We start from the raw sequence: 25,778 nt of genomic DNA on the forward strand, positions 1-25,778 counted from the left end.
GGCCTGATAATTGCTCTTGAGGTTATTGTATGGCAATATACCTTGAAATGTGTTACATTTTGAGAAGAGAGTTTATTTTAAGGTAAAGACTCTGTAAATGCTACTTTTCCCATTCACACTATTAATATTATAGGAAACAACATTCTTGACACTGAAGAATAAAGCTCTTGAAAAATAGTTATGGGCCTTAAAGCCATAAAAATTCTTGTGTTTTTAGATCATTTTATATACAATTAAAAATAACTCCAAGACTGCTGTTACACAACAAGACTAGAAAGCAAATTTATATTCTACTATTGGAATTAAAATAAATAATAAGGATAAATAATTTTCAAAAGATACCAGATATTCCACTGTAAATAACAGATCTGTAAAATGAAATACATTAACCCTGATTAGTTCAGTAGCTGAAGTGGGACTTATCTCTTATTTTTTATAAGAAAGAAACATAAAAGAAAGTGACATGTTTACAACTTTGGTACATAAAGACATCCAGTCAGGGTGCTGCATCAGGACATGTCAAAGACCACATGTGTTTTTACATCTGCTGATCCATGAAGTCTATAAAATGTGATTTGTAAAACTTATCATCCTCACCTATTGGTGACTGTCTTTCTCAGGTATTCCATTACCTCTGGAATGGTCCTATTCCATTACCTGTCACAGGTATTCCATTACCTGTGTCTTTTATGTTCTTTTACATTTTCTATCTGTTCAGGGAACAATGAAGTGAGAGGATCTTTGTGCTTCTCATGAACGACAGAAAACAAATAATTTGCCTAAAGTTACGTTGCAAAACTGTGAAATAATCAAGACAGACATCTGAGTCATTCTTTCCATGGTTTCAGCTCTGATTATGAAAGTTAAATGTTGTGCTGTGGTGTCAGAGAGACGTAGGTTGGAGTGAATCCTGGCCCTGTTGCTGGCCGGCTGGGAGCCTCGGGTAGATGCCTGACTGTGCAACCTCTCAGGCGTGGGCCTCGAGCACGGGGCCCGGGAGCAGGTTTCAGCCGTGCGCTGCTGTGGGCTTAGTGACGGAGCTGCTCGGTCATGTCTGGCCTGGCCACAGAAACTGCACCCATTTACCCCAGGGTGTCACACGGGATTGTGGTTTCAAGTGCCCTCATGCAGAAAAGACGGGAAGCAATAATTTACTGCTTCTAAAAACCTTTAGGTTTTCCTTTGGTGACAGCCTTGTCTTTGGAGATGGGTGAGGTGTGGCACAGAAGAGCTACGTAACTTGCCCCAGGACTCATCAGTTGGGAAATCGGGGTTTTGAACCCAGAGGGTCTAATTCTTATGGGGAGCCTCAGCCCTCACATGCCAACCATCTGTGACATCTGACGTGAGGGCCAGGAGAAAGGAAACGATTCTTGGGAAACCTGAGTCTGTGCCTTTCAGTCACCACAGAAGCACTGAAAGCAGCCATCTTGCACCAAAGTCTGTGTGTCCCGGAGACCTGTCACCAATGGAGCCCCTCACTCTTGTCAGCCAGGCCTTCCCGGGTGCTCTAAAATGCTCGAAGGATTTCGTAGACTTTCATTGGCACGATGGTTGACAATTAACCTGATGCCAGAGAATTCTCAACCTCTAGTGAAAATAATGGAAGTTTCCCCCTCCCCCCAAATAAGCAATTTTGAAGAAGTTAATACCCGAAAGAAAAGTTAATAATATCTAGACTCACAGAGGTTCAACATTTAGACTAAAATAGAATCTCCTTCTAGCATCATCACTCAAAAATTACAGAATCTATAGCCTAGAGAGAAATCCGTCCGTGTCAGCAGTTCTCTGATCAGATGGAGGCTTGGCTTGTACAGCCCAGGCCGACTACATGTCCATATCATTCCTGTGCTGGTGCCAGGAAAAATCTTAACAGGGAAGCTGATCCAATGAAAGAAACATGGATCAACATCAGCTGAAAAACTCAAATGTTATTCAAAGATATGTCTTTTGTATACATAAGGAAAAAAACTTAAGCTTTCTATGAAACTTAAAATATATGTAATTTTAAACCAGTAGCAGTTGTCTTAACATTAAAACAATATAAGAAAATACAAACATTTTATTGACATAAACATGAAATTAAAACAATGGACAAAGATTTCCTTGAGTAGTGTTTGAGGGTTGTTTTATAGGAATATTCATTCTACTCAAAAATATTTTTAAGTGATGAATCAAAAGCCCTTCTAACAACGTTTAGTGCTTTAGCAGATAGAAAATATTTGCTGATTGAACTTACTTGATTTTTGTCACCTGCTAGTTCACTGTAATTAGTTCTGCTCCATCTTTCTCATTCTTGAATGAATTCAGTCGTCGCTACTTTATATCTTCTTCCTTCTCCTCTGCCCATTGTTCATGTTTTCACTACAATTCTTAATCTCAGTGATTCCCTCCTCACTTTCTTATAGAATTCCATTAACCATGAAATTAACAAATATAACTTTATTGCCAATGAACAGGGACTTCTTGTGGTATTCTATAAATGTCTTTTGATTATGTAAGGGTAAAATATCCCTCAAATGACAAGGGTGGGACATCAACACTGAAAACACAGAAACAAAACAGCGCTGCTGAACATTTGTTTTCTTTTCAGGACACGCTGTCCTGCTCTTCGTGGCCCGCGTCCCCGGGCCTGAGGTGGGAGAAGCGGTGGTGTGACCTCAGGCTCATCCCTCTGCTGCACTCCCGGTTCTCCCAGTACGTGCCCGGGACAGACCTGAGTCGGTGAGTTCATGTCAGCGGCCTCCGCTCGTCTGTTGATTGAAATTGAGACCTGTAGTGAAACTTGTAACATGACATGCCTTATGGGTCTTACCTTCAGGTTTCTAAAAGTAGGAAGACCCGCAGAAGAATAGCATAATGTAGTAAAACACACCTCACTGCAGGTGCTCGAGGCATAGGTTTGGCTCAGTTCTCAGCCCTGCTGAGTGAGCCCTGGTGACGGTCAGGTACCAGCTCCATCACCCTGTTGCCTCTGAGTCGGGGGTCAGCTCAGTGGCTGGGTCGGCTCTGCTGCCACCAGGGAGGGTGGGCAGCAGGGGCCAGTGGCCAGTGCTTTATCGCTGCCGGGTAGCGGTGAATGCTCAGCTCTCCACGGAGCTCGACTGACGGAGGATAGGGGATGGAGGGGGCACTGAGGGCAGTCAGCTGGCTCCCACCACCTCACCCCACCACCTCACCCCACCTTGGGGATGGCGAGTGGGTTGGAGCCTGAGGTCCTGCTGGGCCAGAGCGGTCAGAATGGGAGGGGGCAGAGGGCTGAGCAGCTCCATCTCGGGCCGCCTCACTCAGTCTAACGGCTGCTGTCGGGTATGGAGGCTCAGTTCCCCGCTGGACCTCACGCTACCGGGACGGGGAGGGGGGCGCTTGGAGAGCTGCTTGCTTCACGCGGGTGGGGATGGGCAGGGTAGCTTGCCGCTCGACCCCTTGAACACCAGCAGGCAGGCACTGGGAGGACAGGGGCAAGACCAGCTGCTGCTATGCCTGCTGGAGCCTTACATGGGAGGCGACAGGGAAGTTCAGGAGACTGACTCCCCCTGTCACCTCTCAGCCCCACGGCCCCCAGCAGTCGCCTTACCCTTCCACCTTTCAGGAGCTGCCTGTGCTGGCCCTCAGGTCATGTTCAAGGTCCTTTAGTTGTATTAGGGAGCCCTTGGGAGGAATGGGCTGCTCTTCCTTGCCCGGAATTGGAGGCTCACCGGTACTGATAGTCAGATATTTTTATTATGTATTTAATAGTGTTTCCTAATTTTTGTTACAATTACTTCTTTGACCCATGGGCTATTTACAAGTGTACTGCAAAATTTACAAATAGTTTGAGATGTTTAAAATTATCTCTTTTGTTATTGCTTTCTCATATGATTTCATGCTGAATGGTTTCAGTCCTTTGATATTTGTTGAGACTTGATTTCCCCTAGTATATAAATAATTTTGACAAGTGTCCCATATGCACTTCAAAGAATGTGCAGTGTCATGTTCCTTAGTTCAGTGTCTACATATTTCAACTAGGTTGTATTTGTTCATTAGGGATTCTGGTCCTCTGTATCATTAATGATCTTTCTGTCTGTTTATGGTCTCAGATATTGAGAGAAACGCATTAGTCTCCCAGTATGATGGTGGCTTTGTGTATTTCTCCTTTTAAGTGTGTCATTATTTGCTTTATATATTTAATTATATATTATCGGATACAAACAGATTTAGATTTTTTACAATTTCTGGATGATGACCCTTTTCTCATTATGAAATGTCCTATATCTCTGGAATTTTTTCTTACCTTCAAGAATTACATCAGGTATCTACACTGTATATTCTTTTACCCATTTCTTTCAACTCTTTTTAGCCCTGTGCTATAATATGTATCTCTTCTGTGTCACATATACTTTTTTCTTTTTTTAAAAAATTCAAAGTAACAATGTTAGTCTTTTAATTGGATTATTTAGTCTAGTTACTTTTTTTTTTTTTTTTTTTTTGTGGTACGTGGGCCTCTCACTGTCGTGGCCTCTCCCATTGTGGAGCACAGGCTCCGGACATGCAGGCTCAGCGGCCATGGCTCACGGGCCCAGATGCTCCGTGGCACATGGGATCTTCCTGGACCGGGGCACGAACCCGTGTCCCCTGCATCGGCAGGCGGACTCTCAACCACTGTGCCACCAGGGGAGCCCTAGTCTAGTTTCTTTTAACATAATCACTGGTATATCAGAGATTATATCTGCCATCTTAATATTTGCTTTCTATTCAACACTCTAGGTCTTGTTTTTTATAATTAAAATTTTTGTTTTGAGATAATTATAGATTCATATGCAGTTGTAGAAATAATAGAGAGAGATTACATTTATTTTTTGCCCATTTTCCCAAATGGTAACATCTTGCAAAATTATAGTATAACACCCCATTTAGGAAACTGACATTGACAAAATCCACCACTCATTCATTCAGATTTCACATGCCTGAGTGTGTGTGTGTGTGTGTGTGTGTGTCTGTATGTTTAGTTCTATAGAATTATATCACATGCTCATGTTCTCATATCCACCAACCCAAGCACAAGGTAGAAGAGTTCCGTCACCACAAGAACCCTCCTGTTGCCTGTCTATAACCATGCCAGCATCCTCTTCCCCATCACATGACAACTCACTACTCTCTTCTTCACCTCCAATTATTTTGTCATTTTAAGAACATTGTATAAGTGGAATCCTACATTATGTAACTGTATTGGATTGAATTTTCTCAGTCAGCATAATTCTTTGGTAACTCTTCCTAGTAGTTGCATTTTTCAATTGTTTATCCCTTTTTATTTCCGATAGCATTCTGATAGTATGGATGTATCACATTTTAAAATTTTAAAAATTCATCCCTTAAAGGACATCCGGGTTGTTCCAGTTAATTCTAAATAAAGATGCAATGAACGTTTTGTATAGATTTTTGTGGGCATGTGCGTTTTCATTTCTTCAGGTAAATGTTCAAGAACTCGAGTACTTGGTTGTGTGATAACAGCATGTTTAGTTTATTGAGAAACAGACACATTGTTTTGTAGGTGGCTGTACAGTTTTGCATTCCCACCAGCAGGATATGAGCCATCAGTTTCTCTACATCTTTGCCAGAATTGGGAGTTGTTGCTGTCTTTTACTTTACCATTCTTACAGATATAAGATATAGGTATGATATATCACTGTGACCTGAATTTGCATATCCTAGTGATGTTCAACATTTTTTCATGTGCTTATTTATCACATAAAATCCTCTTTGGTGAAATGTCTCTTTGTCTTTTGACCATTTTGTAATCGGCTTTGCTTATATATTTTTATTTATTTTTTTACTGTTGAGATTTGAGAGTTTTATATATATTCAAGAAAAAAGTCCTTTGTCTCAACACACTAGTTTCTATATTCTATTTTCTTTAACTTTTTGCTTTTTGAAATAATTAAAAATTTTTATTTTTTAATATTCTCTCTATTGTATTGTTATATATGTATTCTTTTATTTTGTTTTAGTTATTGCCTAAACGTTACACCATATGTCTCAGTCCTTCCAGGCTGCTATAACAAAATACAGCAGATAATAACAGCAATAAACAACAGAAATTTGTTTCTCACAGTTCTGGATGCTGGAAGTCCTAGATTAAGGCACCTAGATCATGTTCTAGTCCTTTGATGAAGCCCCCCCACCCCTTCTTGGTTCATATCTGGTGTCTTCTCACTCTGTCCTCACTTGGCGGGAAGGTCAGGTATCTCTCTGGAAGCTCTTTTATAAATCACTAACCCCAGTTCACGAGGACTCGCCCCCCATGGCTGTACATCTCCCCAAAGCCCCACCTCTCAATACCATCACGTTGCTCACTAGGATTTCGAAACATGAATAGGAGGTGGGGCACCAACACTGAGACCATAGCACCATCCATGCATGATTTATTAGTGTTTAATGCAATTTATTAATTTTGCCTCTTTCAGAAAATTCTAGAAACTTAGAACACTTTAACTAATTTCTTTATTTCTTTCTTGTCTTTGGGCATATATATAGAGAGAGATTTGAATTATATATGTATCTTAAATTCCTCAAGATACTTTATTATTTTCAGCTATTATCAAATGTATCCTACCTTTAATCTTTCTGTTTCTCTTTATTTTTTTTCTTTTGTTTCTATTTTTCTTCTGCTTTAAGAACTTTTGAAATATTTCTGTTAATGGTATTTTTAATGTGTATGCTTGCTTTCTTTTGTTTTCACGTTAAAAAATTTATGTAGTTACATGATTTAAAATGGTTAGCTAAAGCAATTTATGAGAAAAAATAAATTGTATGAATCCAGATGACTTCTTATGGCACCTCAACACATTAACAGCTTTTAGCAGTTGAATTAATTTCACTCCGTAAATATGACAGTAATAAACAGTTATAAACACAGCACTATTCTGAGTGGATTGCACAGCAGTTCAGATTGTTCCTGCATTCACTCAATAAGTACTGATTTAATGTCTATGTAAGAGGTGTTGTGTTTGCTTCTTTCTGTGAAGGAGCTCACGGTCCAGTGGCAGTTGAAACAGTGAGGGGATGAAAAAGAAAAGATAAATTATTGGCGCAAGATGACGGATATACAAAATTGTTGAGCTTGGTTTGAAACCTAGGATATTATGTGCTGGTTGGTTTGGCCAAGGCCCATAATTTTAACTCTGATGATGTGATACATCTCGTATTTAATGGCAACAAAGTTGTGTTACTGTCATATACAATTATGTAGCCTGAATTAGCACATCACACTATTTTATCAGTGGTGAGACAGTTTATGTTCATCGTATAGTAATGATTTAGAAGTATATGTCTCATTTCAGTTCTGAAGTATCAAAATACGACAGAACGTTGCAGTGTCAGGGTATTAGAGTGGGAAGGTTATGAAGGAGAAGAAAGTGGTTGATGGTATTAACTACAGAATAGAAATCTGAATAGACTGAGAAACAGATTAAGCTGAAGGTGACTTTGGCTAGAGTAACTATTGGAGTGAATTGGATAGAAAAAATGTTTGTTATGAGAAGGATAGTGATGGTAAAGTAAGGGAAACAATGTGTAAGGATATGTCACCCGTAGTGTGATGGGGGAAGGGATAGAAAACTCAAGATGTCTCCTGCTTGTGCTTAGTGGCCGAAGGGAAGGAGGAGACACAGCGGCCCCGTTGGGTGCACCATTGCCTTGGCTCTTCCATCGCTCTGTCACAGGTGGTGCTGTGCAGATGTACTGGGAGTCGCTGAATGGATGGACTTTCCTCCATCTTCACAGACACGCCAGCAGGTCCACCAGGACTTCGCTCTACGTGGAGCCAGAACAATTGTGATTTAAAAAATATATTCAACTAAATAACATTAAGATCCTAGTTGATTTCGCCTACTCTGTGAGCCATGCAGTGTCCCCTTGTATATGTTTGAAAGTAAGATGGCCTTCAATAGGGGCATGGATAAATAAACTATGTGCACCCAGATCATAGAATATTATTCAGCCCTAAAAAGAAATGGACTACTGAGCCATGAAAAGACATGGGAGAACCACAGATGCATGTCACTAAGTGAAAGAAGCCAATCTGAACACCCTACACACTGATTCCAACTATATGACCTTCTGGAAAAGGTGAAACTATGGAGACAGTAAAAATATCAGTGGTTGCCAGCGGTTGGGAGGTGGAGAGAGACGAAGAGGCGGAGCAGAGATATTTGGGGGAGTGAAAATACTCTGGATTATGTTATAGTATCAGATACATGTCAGTACATGTTTGCCCAAACCCATAAAATGTGGAATGCAATGAGTAAACCCTAATCTAAACTACGGACCTTGGGTGATATGCCGTGTCGATGTAGGCTCATGAATTATAACAAAAGTGCGACTCTCTTGTGGGAGATGTTGATCACAGAGAGGGTGTGTGTGTGTGTGTGTGTGTGTGTGTGTGTGTGTGTGGCAGGAAGTCTATGAGAAATCTCTATACTTTCCCCTCAATGTTGCTATAAACCTAAAACTTCTCTTTACAAAAGTCTTTAAAATGTGAGGTACGCAGGACAAATGTTGCCATCTTCATTTTACACAGAGAGAAATTAGAGGTCGGAGAGTTGCATAAAATCAAGGTACTTGCAACACCTTACAGATTTTAACTGAAGCGGGACAGACGGGCACTGCAGACAAAGAGAACAGTGGGGAAAAGCCTCTGTTGAATAAAAGTTTGGGGCTTGTGTCGGATTGGTGAATTTCAGCTTTGGAAAATAGGTAACAAAATGGTTTGGAAGAGCTTCTGTACAACCTCACCAAACAGTTCAGGTTTTGAGCCTGAACCATAAAAGCTGTGATGAGATGGTGCCCCAAGGTAGCATCATGAGCAGAAATGATCTGAACTCAGTGAGAAACAGAGCCCATTGCTGGAATCATTAACCCGAGCGGATTTTTTTGTTTGTTTGTTTGCTTGCTTGGTTGGTTGTTTTAGTTTTTCCTTTCCTTAATCATCTCCACAAACTGTTAATAACCAGATCAAGAAAAATGGCCCATTTTTCAAATCCTGCTTGAGTCAGTGCTTTTCTACATGCAGAGAACCACTCTCATGGAGCAATCTTATGTTCATCCTGAGTATTGGGACACCCTTCTTGCTTCTCTCCTGCCTTCATTACGTTTTTCCATGTTCTTATCCACCACAGAGGGAACATATTTGTATCATAAAATACAATATGATCCTTCCACTCCAAAGAGTCAGTGTTCCCACAGCCCTGCCTGACTCGGGATTAGTTGGAAATGCCGCCACGTGGTTTGCAAAGCTCTCCTTGATCAAGCTTTGCTTTACTGCCACCTTCATGACTCACCACTGCCCCAGACGCACATCGCAACGAGCCAAACAGCCCGTTTCTCACAACCTCTCACGCCTTCACGCCGCTGATATTTGGCTCCGGAGTAACTACCTCCCACCTAAAATGTGCGCTTTCTCTCCTCTGCCGCGTCTAAGCCATTCATCCAGTTGGATCCAAAACCCGGGAGCAATGTGGAGTCTGGATGCTCCCTCACATTCTGTGAAAGGCAGCAATCACTGACCCGCAGACTTTCTAACGCCTTTATCAATCCCGTGAGCTAACTGTTTTATGTTCACTCTCACTAACACGTGTATTTCGGTCCCACATCATCTCACAGCTGCCAGGTCCCCTACACGGTGTGACAGGACCGCCCACTCCATGCAAATCTGACCATGGGAGTCCTCCACGGAGGTTCAGCCATGGGTCCCGTGGGCTCTAAGCTCCTTCCGTGATGTTCACACCCTCCTCCTCTGAGCCTGCCTGCTTCCCTGTGATGTCCCCCCTCCCTTTCCTGGACAAGGCCATCTAGCCACTCCAAACCTGTATAGTTGAGTCTCCACAGCTCTCACTTCTCCTGCTTGAAATACCTTCTCCGACTCACTCCTCACAAATTCAGCATCTCCAACACGTGCCTTCATGTGGCATACGGTGGACAGTGAGTCAAAACATGAATAACTCAGTTTTATTCATAAGAAATGTATGTGTTTTCATGTAAACGCATATTATATTGAAAATTATTTATGAATATTTTTAGTGAGCAGTCTATTTTTCATACAAAGAAAGACTAAGTTTGTATTTTAAATGAATAAAACTACTCTGAAACTCAGCAACATTTGAGAATAACTTTTGATGCCAGAGTTGTGATCAAGAATCCTTAGAAAAATAGAAAAAATGATATTGAGCAGAAAGTGGAAAAATAATCTGCACTCAAAAGTTCAGATTTTCTAACTGTAATCATGTCACTGCTTTTTTCAGCCAGTGTGTGTGTGTTTGTATCTGTGTGTGTATCTGTGTGTGCGTGTGTGTATCTGTGCATGCATGTTTGTATCTCTGTGCATGTGTGTGTGTGTGTGTGTGCATGTGTATCTGTGTGTGTGCGTGTGTGTGTGTTTGTATCTGTGTGTGTGTGTGTACAAAGAATCATAATTTAGTCTGAGAATACTCAAGACTACTACAGATATTGTTAAAGTTTAACGTTTCCCAGTACTACAATACTAACTTAATGGGTAATGTAGTTTATTGATTTCAGAGAGTATATGATCAAATAAGATAAAACAAATACTTTTTTTTTTACAATTACTGATTATCTTGACTCAAAGAACTACATTTTCTAAAAGCTGCAAATACAGCCACAGCACTGCAGTTCTTGCCAAGTGCTGGGTGACACATTCTTGCAAAACTCTCTCAAATATCGTATCAAGACCACACATTAATGTCTCATTCAGGGAGCTTCAGTGATTAGTGGAAGTATTGGGGTCCCACCAGTTACTCCATAAATCCGTGAAGTATATTTTTCTCATTTTCTGTTAGGGGAAATTGAGGTGCAACTAAGTGGACTAATTTGCCAATATTCTTATTTATTCAATAGCAGAGGCAGAAATAGGACCCAGGCTATAATCTTTATGACCAATTTATTTTGTAAGAGGTTGGATGTAAGCAAATAAACTGTTCAAATACTTCAGTTATATTCATGAAAGGGTTTCCAACAAATCAACCTGAAAAGTGGAAACAGAATGTAAAAATCGATACATATTAGTGTATAAGCCTGGGTTTATTTAAGGTTAGTCCTTTAGAATCATTCCATGTGGAGACTGTGTAGCATGTGTGGTTACATAGACTGCAGATTTCCTCTAAGCGCATTAACTCTAATCAGCTAAAAATATCCAGCTGCCACGATTCATTTAAAGCAGAGAGTACAAATATGTTCAAGACATGCTTTAATGTACGGTGCATGAAGCAATGGTTATGATAATCAGCAGAGAGAAATGTATGTTACGAACTCAAATTAGTTCTCATTTTCCATGGATAGTTGAGCTTCTCTCTGGATATTTTAAATGTCTTACTCACTCTTGAATATCAGAATTAAAGTTAAGAAAGTCACGTGAAGTTGCAGTATTCTTTTTGTGCTGTGCATATTTTTTCTTGTCACAAATTCAAAAAACATTATTTCAAAGAGACAGACAACAGTTGTCCCCTCTCAGGCTTCTCATGTATTTTTAAAAGCAAACAAAAAAGAATATTTTAACACTTCCCTGTAATCATTTGAAAGTGCTGGTCAAGGCTGTCGGAACAAGCTTCTCTGAAAACATTAATAATGCGGATGCAGAGAGCCGTAGGTGTGAAAGTCTCTGCCACATGTCCGGTTCTGAAATCTGGACCAGTCTTATGGGACAGGAGAGTGACACAGGCCTCCTGATGAAGCTGGGCCAGAGAAATGCCACTTGGGGTGTCTTTGTTTGCAGAAATGAAATCATGTGTAATATCCACAAACTCCTACTTACAAAATTCAGAAGAGATAAAAAAAGGAATTTAATTGGAGAAAAATATATAAGTGTACACTATTTACATAGCATTTTGAATACTGAACTACACAGTTTTTCTACTGCTTCAGAAATGGCTGGGATTTAAAGATAGTTTGTGCATTTTCTAAAGTGTATTTTGTTGCACCACAGAGGCATTTGGCTACTTTCCATTCATGTTGGGATTTTTATCCATTCCTCTCCATTAAGCTTGTATTGAAACATGCAAGAACTTGAAACAGGAAGATAAAAGTAAATAATGAAAGCTGTAGGAAGCCGCTTTAAATTCAACAGCATTTTTGTAGACCATTTAGGGCGGCATCACTGAATGTTCTCTAACAACAGCAAAAACTCAGTGGAAGACCACAGAGATATTTAGGGTGGCCATGGCATCTTAAGGAAAGTTTAGTTGTTATTGAAATGCGAACATCCACATAAATTTCAAGCACGAGTATTTAGACGTGGAGAAGAACTATGTACCTCTTGTCCGAAACCATCTTAGAGAAGATGAGGAACAACTGGTTTAACAGCTGACAAAGTGCTTCAGCTCATGACAACAAAAGATTTTATATGATGCTCGGTATCTGTGCATGTGGTTTTTGTGTGATCTTTCCACTGTACATCAGACATGCACTGAAAAATGTCAAGAGGAGTTGATGGTGGCCAAAATAATGGATAAACATCTATGTATAACTTTATGGTGCACTGGAGAAAGAATCCCTCTCAAATGTCTTAGATATGCATCTCAAAGGTTCTCCAAATGTATCTGAATCTCAAGATGCTCTGTAGTCATTCAAAGTTGTGTGTTGTCTGGGTTCATCTGTAGTGTTGCATTTAAAAACAAATTTTTTAAAAAGGGAAGTAAACAAATAAGAATTTGAAGCTGCATTTATGTTGTTCAAAAGAAGAGCTTTTGAACACATAACTGTTTCAAGTCGCAAACAGACAAATGAGACGATGTTTTGATCTCATTTGTTCTGACATCTCCGCAGGCAGAACGCTTTCCAAGTCATCGCCGTGGACGGGGTCTGCAGCGGGATCATCCAGTGCCTCTCTGCTGAGGACTGTGGCGAGTGGCTGCATGCCGTAGCAACCAACATTTCCAGCCTCACAAAGCACAACGTAAGTAGTGACTCAGGGAGCTCCTGGCCAGTTCCTCAGCCTTGGTGAATTTCTTCAGTACATACATAACTTTGCATCAGCTGCTTGGTGTTCTTCTAAGAATGGAGCACTGCACACCCATCATAAAAACTACTGTGCAATGTTTAAAGAAAACCACTCTGTCTTGAGAGTTTTAGTCCAATGTATCAGCTCAACAGTACTGATACCTAAGCTTCCATTCACAAACACTGTAACATCTACATTAGTTAAATAACTGAAAATAGATATTTAGCATGTGAGCACTAAAATACCTATTATCTGTATCTCTATAGAGCATCCATCTGTCTGTGTCTGTATATCTATCTATATATGCATCTATCTAGATACCTTTATATCGCTTCTCCCTCTGGTTCCTCTGGAGAGCCCCAAAATTTAGAGTATTAACTTGAAGCAAGTACTGTTGGTTACAACCCATGAATCTTGTACTGTTGGTTACAACCCATGAATCTTAACCTTCACAGATCTATTCAAGTACGGGAGCTGGTTTAGGCTTTAGCTGGGACCCAGCCCCCTAACCCATGGCTCCTGCCACCCCTCTCCTTCCACGGGGCAAGGGAGTAGTATAAGTAAAGTGAGCAGGCTTCTGCGCAAGCATGGCTCTAAGGCGAGTTTCTCTGAAGCGTCATCTTCCATTGTTTAGTTTGGCGCCACCTTGGATAATGGTAAAATAAAATCAAAATAGTTTTCTCAAAATATTTTTAACCTTTATATTCAACGATCTAGAAAAAAACGTTTTCAGACAACAAATATAATTGCGTTGTTTTTTTGCCTTGGGTTTTGTGGGGGTTTTTGTCAGTCTGAAACCTCTCATCCTTTTCGGCGATTCCAATATGATGACACCACCAGATCAGCAGAGACTGAATCTTGGGTGGGCGCTCTTGCCCAAACCAGATGTGCTCCGGAGATATTAGCCTGGATTATCCGGGAAGGTCCAGTGTAATCACTAGAGTCTTTAAAAGTGGAAGAAGTAGGAAAACGAGAGGACTAGGGTGATGGCAGCATGGGGAGGGGTAGGGCTGACACTGCTGGCTCTGAAGATGGGGAGGGACCAGGACCCCAAGAGAGCAGGAGGCCAGGAGAAGCTGCCCAAGACAAGGGGACACTGCCCCTCCAGACAGAGACCATCCTGCCCTCCCCTGATCTTATCCCAGAGAGGCCCACTGAGGCTTCTGACCTACAGAACTGCAGGATCACGGATTAGTGTCTCTTTTAAAGCACTGTTTGTGGTAATTTATTTCAATAATAGAAAACGAATATAGCACCTATTTATCTTCAAAATAAATCCATTGGATTTTTTTCACTTAATCTAAATCTCATGGTTTAATCTGAAAATCGTACTTTTACTCTTTCACATTTAACTTTTTCAGAATAACCATGAAATGCACTTGCATATAAGAGAAAACAACCTAATATTTGTATTATTAGTTTGTCCATGTGCAAAGCAGCCTACATTATTATCTCAGTCCCTAGACCCTTTCAAAATAACTCGTTTGTAATAATATCACAAGAAAAGTCATCATGATTGCTGAGCTAAAGCCGCCTGAACAGGGACTGTCTTTGGAGTGGGAAGGGTCTGTGTGTCTCAGTGCCTCGGTGGGCCAGGCAGGGCTGAGAGCCTTCAAATACCACAGAACATGGGAGGGAGAAAGGGCAAGAAGCAAGTGAAGGAAGATGGAAGTATAGCTCCGAACATGCTATTGTTTGATCAAAGGGAATTTAAGCTGATGCTTTTTGCAGAGGTATGGTTGCCATGGGGAAAGCATGGCTGCAGTGTCAGGGACTCGGTGTGGAGCCTTGGTCTCTACTCAGCAGCTCTGGGACTGGGCTTCGTGGTCCCCTTCGTCAGCGGGCACAGTTAGCTTCAGCCACTGTGAGGGTTAAATGAAAAAGTGCTTTAGACATCCTGACCCTTAAATGATGCTGAAACATTTGCACTTTTTCTTCTCTCCAGCTGCACTCTAAATTAAATGATTTAATCCATAAACCACCAATAAATGGCCGTATCGATTTGCTTATTGTATGTGAGGTTGCACATCTTTGTCTTGTCCAGTTGTCATTTGAGATTCTTCATCTTCTGAAAGATGGTTGTTTGGATAACAATGCTGATAAAATAGGACAAGATGAGTTAAATGTCTAGTAGTGACTTGACCATTTAGCACTATATTTCTGGCAGCCACAGATCTACCCCTCAGTTCCCTCATCTTTAAAAGAGACAGAGGGAAGACGATAAAAGACAAAGCTGTCTTTCAGCCAGCATTTCATGAATCTCACCTTTCTAGCTACTCTTTACCGCTCCAGCACTAAAATCAATCCTGAATGATAAGCAGAGAGAATTTCATGCAACATTGCTACTAAGGTTACCTACTAACATAAAGGGATCTCTTCTAGTCTAAATTCTTCCATATATATCCTATGCATGCATTTCCTTTATTGGAATGGAGTATGCTGCTTGAAATGTATCACTTGTGTGTGTGTGTGTGTGTGTGTATGTGCGCACGCGCAGACAGATATAAATATATATGTATATGTAATACGCCTCTATTCTTTTTTAAAATATTTATTTATTGTTTATTTATTTATTTTATTTATTTTTGGCTGTGTGGGGTCTTAGTTGCGGCATGCAGGATATTTTTGGCGGCACGCGGGATCTTCATTGTGGTGCGCGGTCATCTCTCTAGTTGTGGCGTGTGGGTTTTCTCTCTCTAGTTGTGGCACACAGGCTCCAGGGCACGTGGGCTCTGTAGTTTGTGGCTCGTGGGCTCTAGTTGAGGCAAATGAGCTCAGTAATTGTGGTGCGCGCACGCGGGTTTAGTTGCCCCAAGGCACTTGGGATCTTAGTTCCCCGACCAGGGATCGAACCCATGTCCCCTGCATTGCAAGCTGATTCTTTACCACTGGACCACCAGAGAAGTCCCAATGCTTCTATTCTTAGTGGTTCAATGAAAATTACTGTGATCTTAAATAAGAATGATAGCATATATGAGATTTTCAAAATACATAATTCATATTTTATTATGTGAAAGAGAATAGACTCTTTTCCACAAATGTTTGTATCAATTGAGAATGCTTTCAATAACAAATTAGAGAAACCCTAAATAGTGATAGAGAAAATAGTTGGCTTTTTCCCCAAATGAAAAGAATTGTGGATGGTGGCATCTGCTGCAAACCACCATCCACCCAGAACCCATCCTCTGTCTACACACATTATTGCCACTATTATCCTCTACCTTTAGAGTGTTGGCTTTTACCTTATGTTTGCCACCTCATGGTGACATAAGGGCTGCAACAGTTCCAAACATCACTTCAGTGTTCACAACAGGACAGAAAGGGAAGAAGGATAAGTAGCGGCAGCTACATCTCTCCCCTTTCATCGAGATAAGAGAAAATTTCCCAGAAACCCTTTAGTGGACTAATAATGCTCACTTCTCCTCCTGAACTCAGTCCCACGTCGATTCTGAGGGGTGGGTGTCTGGAGAGTGGGGGAGCTAGTCTCTGCCTTTTCTAGTGTTTGTAGTGGGAAAACCAAGAAAAGAAGATTGTGAATGGCTTCTGAGTCAGATAACCAACAATATCTACTACACTGCTTAATACTAAAAACATATTAATTCTAAAAGTAATGCAGGAACAACCAACACCCCTGTGCTTTTTGTGGAATGATCACAGTCCTTCAGGATTCACACACACACACACACACACACACACACACACATTTCATCAGTCATTTGAGTTCCTGCAGGACATATTTCAGCCATCTTCCTATATTTTACCCATTTACCTGCAGGAGCAAAAAACATGATTTGGGAGTCATATTTAATCCATAGATTTCTGCTATTTTAGATGGCAAACATTTGCAAGCAGAAAAAAGGGAATTTTTTTCCCATAATACCGTTGTTTGTGGAAAGCTAAAGAAGGAACTTCTATTGTGTCTGCCGCATTAAAAAGACTCGACAAAGCTTGTAGGTGAATTGAAAGTCATGACAAAATAAAGCCTAGCAGAAAGGAGATTTACCGAAAAGGAGCTGAAGTCTGTGATCAGAGGTTGCAGCCTGTGGTTCTGACAGGCATGGGTGTCACTTAAGGAGACTTTTTCTTCCTTTTTATAGCTGCTGATTTTTCTGAGTCCTTAGATGCACTTTAGTTAGTGTGTTGTTTTCTGCATTGCTTCTCCTCACACACCAAAATGCAAACTTCACACATGCAGATGTCAACCAAAAATGGGTTACAGAGGGTGAAATCAGACAATGGCAGAGTCAGCAAATCAAATCAGAAGAAAAGCAAGGGCGAGTCTGGGCATTATGTTGTATGCATATGTAAAATACCCAACCTACTTTGTCTCTTAGAAAACTACTCACCAACAGTTAAAGTTCTTAAACAATTCTTGATATTGGAGAATATTAGCTGATATTTACTTGCTCAATCCAGAACGTCTGCTTTGATGTTAACTATAAAGCACGGTCATAAGCAAACAGGCAGTTTTACTGACAGCTTCCGTGCCACCCCTGGTCCCTTGGGCTCTGCCCGCCTGGCCCCCTCCCCGCCTCCCCTTTGGGCCTCATTCTTTCTCTTCTTCCGGCTGAGCATTCACAGCCCCTAATGTTCCAGGGCCCTCAAAGCCACAGGTGCTGCACAGGGGCCCTTGCCCCGACACACCCACACTTCTGCCACCCGTGCCCAGGCCTGGACTTCAACGTGGCCCTGGTCGTAATCATAGTGACAGGAGCTGACCCGTCCTGAGCCCACAGCTGCTCCCAGGCCGACGGAAGCTCCACGGGAACATGGGGTAATTCCTCCCCCGGGGCATACCTTGTCCAGTGCCAGTCAGGTGGCAGAAGGAAGCAAGTTAACAGAGGACTCGCCCTTGCTCACTGGATGAACGAACCATCTGGAAACGCAGTGACTGCACGAGGCTCTGAAGGCGGGTCACACCCGGTGAACAACCGACAGCGTTTGATGAGAAGCCCTGGGCAGCTCGGGCACACGGACCGCTCACCAGCTGATGCCTGCTTTCTGCTGCCCGGCCTCCCTTCCCTTCACCTATGACTCTTGCCTCCTGAGGACTGTACATCCTCTTCGGGCTCTGTTTCTCGGGAGGTGAGACCAAGGGCACCGAGCAGTCCACGTTCCCCCCAGGAGCGGACGTCGTGTGGAAGAGAAGGGCACTAAGTACGCAGGGGAAAGGCCCGAGGATGTCACGCAAGAATTCACTGGGAGTTTGCAGTGGCTCCATGGAACGTTTCTTAGAACTGCCGTCTTCTGAAACTGAGCTTAACAGCCAGACCCGAGGGAGCAGAGGCAGCTGCAGGCCTCTCCCGAGGATCCAGGCTGGATTCTTATCGTAAACACTGCACGTTCCCCTCCTTAGGAAGCCCGGCTAATACTTTGGCAATGATGGGACCTATTCTCTCCACCTGTGACCAACACCGGCAGATAAAACACATCCCATAACTGCCTGCAACCCAGGGTCCCCGCTGCCTGCACACCCCACCTCTGGCCAGGGTCCTTCCTGCTCACATGTGCTCAGGCATTGTGCGACCTGCTCTAACACTCATGCCAAAGACATGCTTGTTTTGCAGATGGTTCTTGAGGACAGGGATCTGGTACCCTTGGCATTCCCTTCACGTCTGACATACAGTCATTTCTGGAGTTCAGTGAATTCATGGACGAATAAGTTAGCTCTGAGCAAAGAACTAGACATTTATAAATGGCTGCAACCTACTTTTAGCTTTTAGGCTTCTAATTCACAGTAAGATTGTGTGTATGTGTGTGTGTGTGTGTGTGTTATATATACTATGTATGATATATACCATATACGTGCTAATCGTAAGGATGGCGACAGATAAAATTGAAAAGTTCTTGTACTAGGAAAAATAAGAAAGTTCACTTGGGTATAACACTGGGTGGTCATCCTGATGGACTCTTAATTGATAGTTTTTTAAAGGCAACAAGGCAGGCAATTACATTGTACCCATGGGCCTGGAGAATAACCAAGGTGGCCAGGGCATAGAATCCATAGTCTGAGAAAAATGGATGAAAAAATTGAGCTGAAATGTGGGCTCCTGAGGCAGAAATCATTTGTGATTCTTCCCTTTCCCAGTGAAGGCAGTTTGATCAACAGCTGCAGAATGGATATATCGCTGTGATGCACCCACACTAACATCATGTTTCTTCGGAAGGACTTATATCTACGGAATAAAGATCTCTCCAGGTCCTCACACATCTGCTAACTAACAGTGGCCACAAATCTCTAAGGAAATTGGGGGACTGTTTCTTGTTTCCATAAGAATTATTTCCTTGGATAAATCTTCAAAATTAATTTTCATGGGAAAATATACCTTGTGAGCAGGGTCCTGCAGGCACCCATTCTGAGAGCACATCACTCATCAAAATTGAGGTTTTGTGTACATGAGGTTGAAAAAGTGAAAGAGTAATAGAATTAGGATACAATTTTTTTAATGTAAGCTCGTCACTTATCTTTCAACATTTAATTGGAAAAAAATCCCTAAAGACGTTTAATGTAGGAAGAGAAAAACATTTTAAGAGAATATTTGAATATTCTATGTATTTTTCTTTTTGTCTAAAGAGAATGTCAAAAGACAACATTACCGCTTTGGTTTCTGGATACAATTGGTGATGCCAAAATTGAATATACAAAATTAAAGAATTAAAAAATAAGAGTGATATTTAAAACAAATGGATGCTCCTATTACTCCAAATTTTATTTTTAATAAATTAAATCGAAACAGATCTTTATTAGAACCAGTTGTGAAATTATTCTCAGTTTAACAGACCTGCAGTAACTAGACTTCCTTTAAGGGGTTTCCATCATTAACATTCAATTAAAGGTTTTCAAAGAAAAAGAGGGACACATATTATCATTCCCCCCAGCATTCAGGCAAAGTGAATATTATTCCTTAAAATACAGTTCATAATATTTAAGCAGATGTTCACTTTTGATGTTGGATAAATTATAAAGTAGTAGAATTATCATTTTATTTTCAGTTTGAGTGTAAGAAATATAATCTGAAAAACACTTGTAATGTGAGTATTCAATGCCTTTATACGTGTCCTTCAAGTTTTTTAAGGGGAGTCGCAAATTTTAAATTTAATTTTAAATTTAAGTTCTAATGAAAATTCTCTAACGAAAAAGCTACTGGATTTAAATTAACCTTTCAATAATATAAGAATATACTATTGCATATAATAGAGTTTTAAAATATTTGTTTCTTTAAATAAGACTTCATTAATACCAAAGTTTCCCATAAGAAAAAAAAATCACTAATGTAATAGAATAAAGTACGAAGGCAAAATAAATGGTGAAAATGTTTGATAAAATAAGATACATCTTTTCCTTAATATTATTTAACATCTACAAAAGTACGTAGATGGTATGCCGAAAATACTCTTCTCAGTAATAAATTATAAGAGCTTGAAAAAGAACTGTCTTTTCTATTCCATTTCATCCAAATGTGAAGATTTTTCTCACGTTGGGTTTTTACTGTGTTCTTTCCCTTAAAAGATTATTCAGACTTCTCTTCCTGCAAGAGTGTATCTATATTACTTGATTTTTATATCTATTGGGCATATTGTTTCCTAGAAAATCAAACACTAAACCCTATTTGCCATTTGACGTAACAGAGTTGGTAAAAATCTACCTTAAAATATGTGCTTTCATAATAATTTTAGACCTTAGGTATTTATTAAAGTTCAGAAGAGAATAAAAATGAAAATTTATTACAATAATAATGGTCTATTTATTGTTAGTGTTCTTATTAGTGTATATGTTACATGTACATTAAAATGTGTACTTTTGTTGACATATATAAAATAAAATTACCATCCTCTTGTGTAGGTGGTATTATCCTTTGTTAACATTTAATCATGGGCATTTTCCTAGCTACATTGAATGGACTAATAGGTATTTTTCTATTTGTTTAAACCATAAATAATGAATGGATTATAATTTGACATACACATCATTTAAAATATATTATTAATGTAATAGCGCCCTATGAATTTTTTGGCATATTAATTTGTAAAAGATTGCTAATTATATCTTAATATAGGTGTCTAGGAAAAGAATCAAAGATTCTACACATTCTTTAGTCTCATAAACTAAGATTGATGTCTTAATCCAGCTGAATCAGGCGGGGCTGAACTCTCTGTAAGGCTCTGCTTCTGTTTTTCTGCCCCAAAGGTGCAGCCCACCCTCCCCGCACGCCCCAGGCCTGGGGGCTGAGAGCGTGTCTCTTCCCCTGAACACATCTACCCCCGGGCTCTGACTTCTCCTGGCTTCTCTCTCAGCACAGATTTACAAAACTCTGGTCTGTTTTCAGAGGTTCTCAGATTAATTTTTTTAGCCTTTTATCCTGTTCAGATTCAGACTCCAGCAACTGTCTTGAGGTGAGAAGCAGGGTTGCCTTTGAGGCCACACAGCTCTCGCGAGATGCCCCTGTGAACCCAGGAGAAGATACCTGCTCCGCTCCTCTGTCTGTCCACATGCTCTCCGTCTGGGCGTCTGTCCCCGAGCCTGCCTAGTGGCCCTGAGCTGTCAGCTCGTCACCTCGTCTCCGGAATCTAAGCCATGCTCGCCCTAGTTACAGCAGGAGCTCTCAGAAGTCTTCAAACAAAGTGCTTTTACTAGGTTTATCTTTCCATTGCTATGGCTCTCAGTAGGAAGGTTGATGTGCCTCAGGCCACCCCATCCCATCTTAAATATGTGTGCATTAAATATGAGTTGTGGGCTTCCCTGGTGGCGCAGTGGTTGAGAGTCCGCCTGCCGATGCAGGGGACACGGGTTCGTGCCCCTGTCCGGGAAGATCCCACATGCAGCGGAGCGGCTGGGCCCGTGAGCCATGGCCGCTGAGCCTGCGCATCCGTGAGCCTGTGCTCCGCAATGGGAGAGGCCACAGCAGTGAGAGGCCCGCATACTGCAAAAATAAACAAAACAAAAAACAAAACCCTAGAGCTGTATGTTACCAATGTGGTATGTGCGCGTGTGTTTGTGCTATAAATCAGAAAATATCTGTCTAGTTCATTTAGGTACTGTGATTTTCTATTTAGAAGGAGATGTTCCAGTATGATTCAGAAAAAAATAGAAATCGGAGCACTATCTATTATTTTCTTGAACTAATCTGGAGGATCCCATTTAAGCAGATTTGATGGCAGAGGCTTGATTTTGAAAAGCAGTTTTCATTGAATGCCATTTTAAGTAAATATTGTGCAAAGAAGTGTCATTTATTTAACTTCAGTTATACATTTTATGTCGTTCATAGAACTAAAATTACATGTTAGGGGAGCTAAAAAATACAAAGTTAGATAGTACTCACTCTAAGACAGTGGTCCACATAAAATGCTGGTAGAATTTTATAGCAATCCTTAAAAACTAGTAAAAAGCATAGTTCCACAAAGTATTCAATATGAATTTTTTGACTGGTAGTGAAACATGCTTAGGGGTCTGCTCTTCTGAACCCATCTCCAGACTATCCTGATTTTAGCTGAGGGCACCGATAGTTTTAGAGATTTCCTTCACTGATTCCTCACCAGAGCAAAAACTACTTTGAAATGATTGTAGCAATATTAGAAGGATATGATATTTGTGCATGACCCTGCGGAGATCACATATCTATGCTCAAATTTTATTTTCTTTCACATTTTAAGTGACATATATACTGCCAGTAAGTCTGTTCTCGTACATGAGCCATTTGACGCTTCTCCAACTTTGTGCCTCATGTTCATCAAATTTCCTCTTAATTCACGTTTTATCAGTAAGACAAAGGGAAACAAAACTAAAAAAGGAAAACCAAAATAATTCAACAAAACAGTCTAAGTGAAAACAGTCTGTATTTAGTCTGATGTAAGAGTATATCACACAGAGAGCATCATTTAAGCTTCTCTAGAAAACCAATGGAAAATAATAATTGGTTTTAATTAGTAAAAATTCTGTTGAACAAAGATTTTTTCTATTATAAGGTCATTTGTCTAAGTCTGATACTCATTTTCATTTGGCTTTTAAAGTTTGTTTACATGACTTAATACAGAGGAAACTCTTTCTCTGAAGACATTTTAAATTCTTATGACATGCCAATAAATTGTCTTAAAGTAAATGTTTATTTTATTTGAGGTCCTGACTAAAACTATTTCGATACATGTACATTATCCTTTAGTGTTTGAATGTTCCATTTCTTCTGTTCTCTTAAGTTTTAAAACAGATCGAGTATAATATGATTGCAAAGTGAAAAAATAAATTATAAAAAGTTACTCTAGGGCCTTCCTTGGTGGTCCAGTGGTTAAGACTCTGTGCTTCCACTGCAGGGGGCCCAGGTTTGATCCCTGGTTGGGGAACTAAGATCCCGCATGCCACACGGCAAAGGTATTCCATATTCTCAGTAGATTCTCACTTAACATTTTATGGAAACATAGGCTTTTCATTTCTCATAAAGAGAAAATTATTAGATGGAAAACTTTCCAAAATGTTTCTATATGAAATTTGGGATAATTTTGATAGTCAAAATTAAAAAAACTTTCATAATTGGTGTTAGATATGCAATGATTTTAGTAAGTCAATGTAAGTATCAGTTTACATAAACTCACTAAAAATAGATTCTCATAAAATTTGGGGGATCTTGCGTTGTTCTCACTTTTATTGTTTATTTATTATTACAGATTAGAAAAATCAACAGAAACTTTCCTGTAAACCAGCAGGTAAGATGGAGAAACACTCGCAAAGCCGAGTCATATGTTTCTTTCATTTTATCTATTACGTTAACAGAAGATAATCTTGATTGCATTTAGTTTTATGTGGAAATAATTGGTACTATCATTTGCCATCTTCAGGAAAATACATAATTTATTAGATTTCTTTCATATTATATAATATACCTGGTTTTTCTAATCATACTAATAAAAGCTTTTGAGCTAAGTGAATTAAGTCAAGATTATTTTGACAAAACAATTATATTTATCTGAATGCAGTGCTGAAGAACTTTGACAGCTATTTACATAAGACAGTTTTACTGTATCTTAATCACTTGGGAGACCTATGTTTAATTGACCTAAAAGTTAAAGGGAATTTTCACAATTGGCTGATAGTGTTGAAAACGAGGCTAAATTAATGTGTGGAATGAAAATAGTGTCCGATTAATCAAGCTAAGGATTTAGTTGACTTATTGGACTAATAATTGATGTTAGAATAAGGTAATTGATTATAAAAATAACTGGTTCCACTTATAATTTTATTTTGCTAAACCTAACTTTTATTGCTTCTGTAAACATAATATAAACATTAAGCAGAATAAGAAAAGGAAGCGCAGGTTCAGCTTGTGGACTCAGAGTCACCCTGTCTGGCATGTGTGATGGTGGCAGGGAACCCATGGCTGGACACAAACTTCTGACACTTGACATCAACCTCAATTTGCAACCGCTGATCAAAATCTAAACACCTGCGATATCGGTTCATAAATGGCACACCCAGCAGAAGTTAATTTCCATGGTAAAATTTTAAAAATAATCTTCAGCTTGTCAAAACTAGGTTGCTTTTCTTATCTAAGCCTCAGCTCCCTCATCTGTAGCATTTGTGTAAGTCTAACTATCTCACATGTTTATTTTTGAAAAGTAAATGATAACAAATGTAAATTTCTTAATATATGCCATTATTTGCATTAGTGTATTAAATGTTTAAGTGTGTTCTTTGCAGTAGAGAATTTATGTTCTGGTATAAGTTGTATCATTAACGAGGCCCAGGCTGCCCGCAGAGCCATGTGTGACCGAGCTAGGAGTGAGCAGAGCCTTGGAGAGTGCGCTGCGCCTACAGCTCTGACCTGTCTTCCCCTTGGTGCGGCCCAGGGTACCCGGCATGCCTCCTCAGGCCCCACACCTGAGCCAGCTAGTGCTCTGGGCAGACACACAGCAGTGTGGGTGTGTTTGGGGCCTTGTTCATGGCGCAAAGACCAGGCTCCAGCCCAGAGCATCTGATGCACTAGCTCCGGGATGATGCCTGGGAAACTGGCTTTGTTGCTCCCATCCCGTCCCAGGTGATTCTGAGGCTGGGAGTGCACAGGTGACATCTGGGAAAAACAGTTTAACAGTTTCACAGGGCTAAAGCAGAGGGAAAAAGTCATTAAGGATAAATTATTCAAATAGAAGCCTCAGCCGTGAGGGAAGACTGCCATGCCCAGGACTAGACAGGGTCATTTTATAGTCAGATATATGAAAGTGTAGACCTACTCATTTGGGGAATTCTTGCCAAAAATACAAAGGAAGAATGTTTCCTTAAAAATGACTCTAGGGCTTCCCTGGTGGCGCAGTGGTTGAGAGTCCGCCTGCCGATGCAGGGGACACGGGTTCGTGCCCCTATCCCGGAAGATCCCACATGCCGCGTAGCGGCTGGGCCCGCGAGCCATGGCCGCGGAGCCTGTGTGTCCGGAGCCTGTGCTCCGCAACGGGAGAGGCCACAGCAGTGAGAGGCCCGCGTACAGCAAAAAAAAAAAAAAAAAAAAAAATGACTCTAATATTTGTGTTATCACTCCCCTTGCCCTTTCGGCCCTCAGCATGTGAAGTATTAATATTTAGTGTAATTTAATTACTGTGAATATTCCATAACCCTGACTACACCAGAGCTATGCTTTATTTATGATGACAACAACATGGAACACTTCCTACACGCTCCCTTCAGTGACTTGGGACAGTCCTCGCCACCTCTGCGTGGATCTAGGTTTTGAATAACATGGAGCGAAGTCATAAGAATCTGAAAAAACTTGCATATAGAACAAATCATAATAAAAACTGTTTAATATTCTAA

General features: G+C 40.5%; 1 protein-coding gene across 1 annotated transcript in view; it reads left to right on the forward strand.

Annotated features, from left to right (window-relative positions):
- The window catches only part of SNTG1 (syntrophin gamma 1), a 399,274-nt gene that overhangs the window by 287,498 nt on the left and 85,998 nt on the right, over positions 1 to 25,778 (forward strand). The window contains exons 11-13 of the mRNA XM_081258736.1: positions 2,594 to 2,724; positions 12,814 to 12,943; positions 23,645 to 23,683. Coding sequence (XP_081114862.1) covers positions 2,594 to 2,724; positions 12,814 to 12,943; positions 23,645 to 23,683 — 300 coding nt within the window. The remainder of the gene's footprint in view (positions 1 to 2,593; positions 2,725 to 12,813; positions 12,944 to 23,644; positions 23,684 to 25,778) is intronic.

This window comes from Mesoplodon bidens (assembly GCF_964165515.1).
Source record: "Mesoplodon bidens genome assembly, chromosome: 16".
Classification (NCBI taxonomy): Eukaryota; Metazoa; Chordata; class Mammalia; order Artiodactyla; family Ziphiidae; genus Mesoplodon; species Mesoplodon bidens.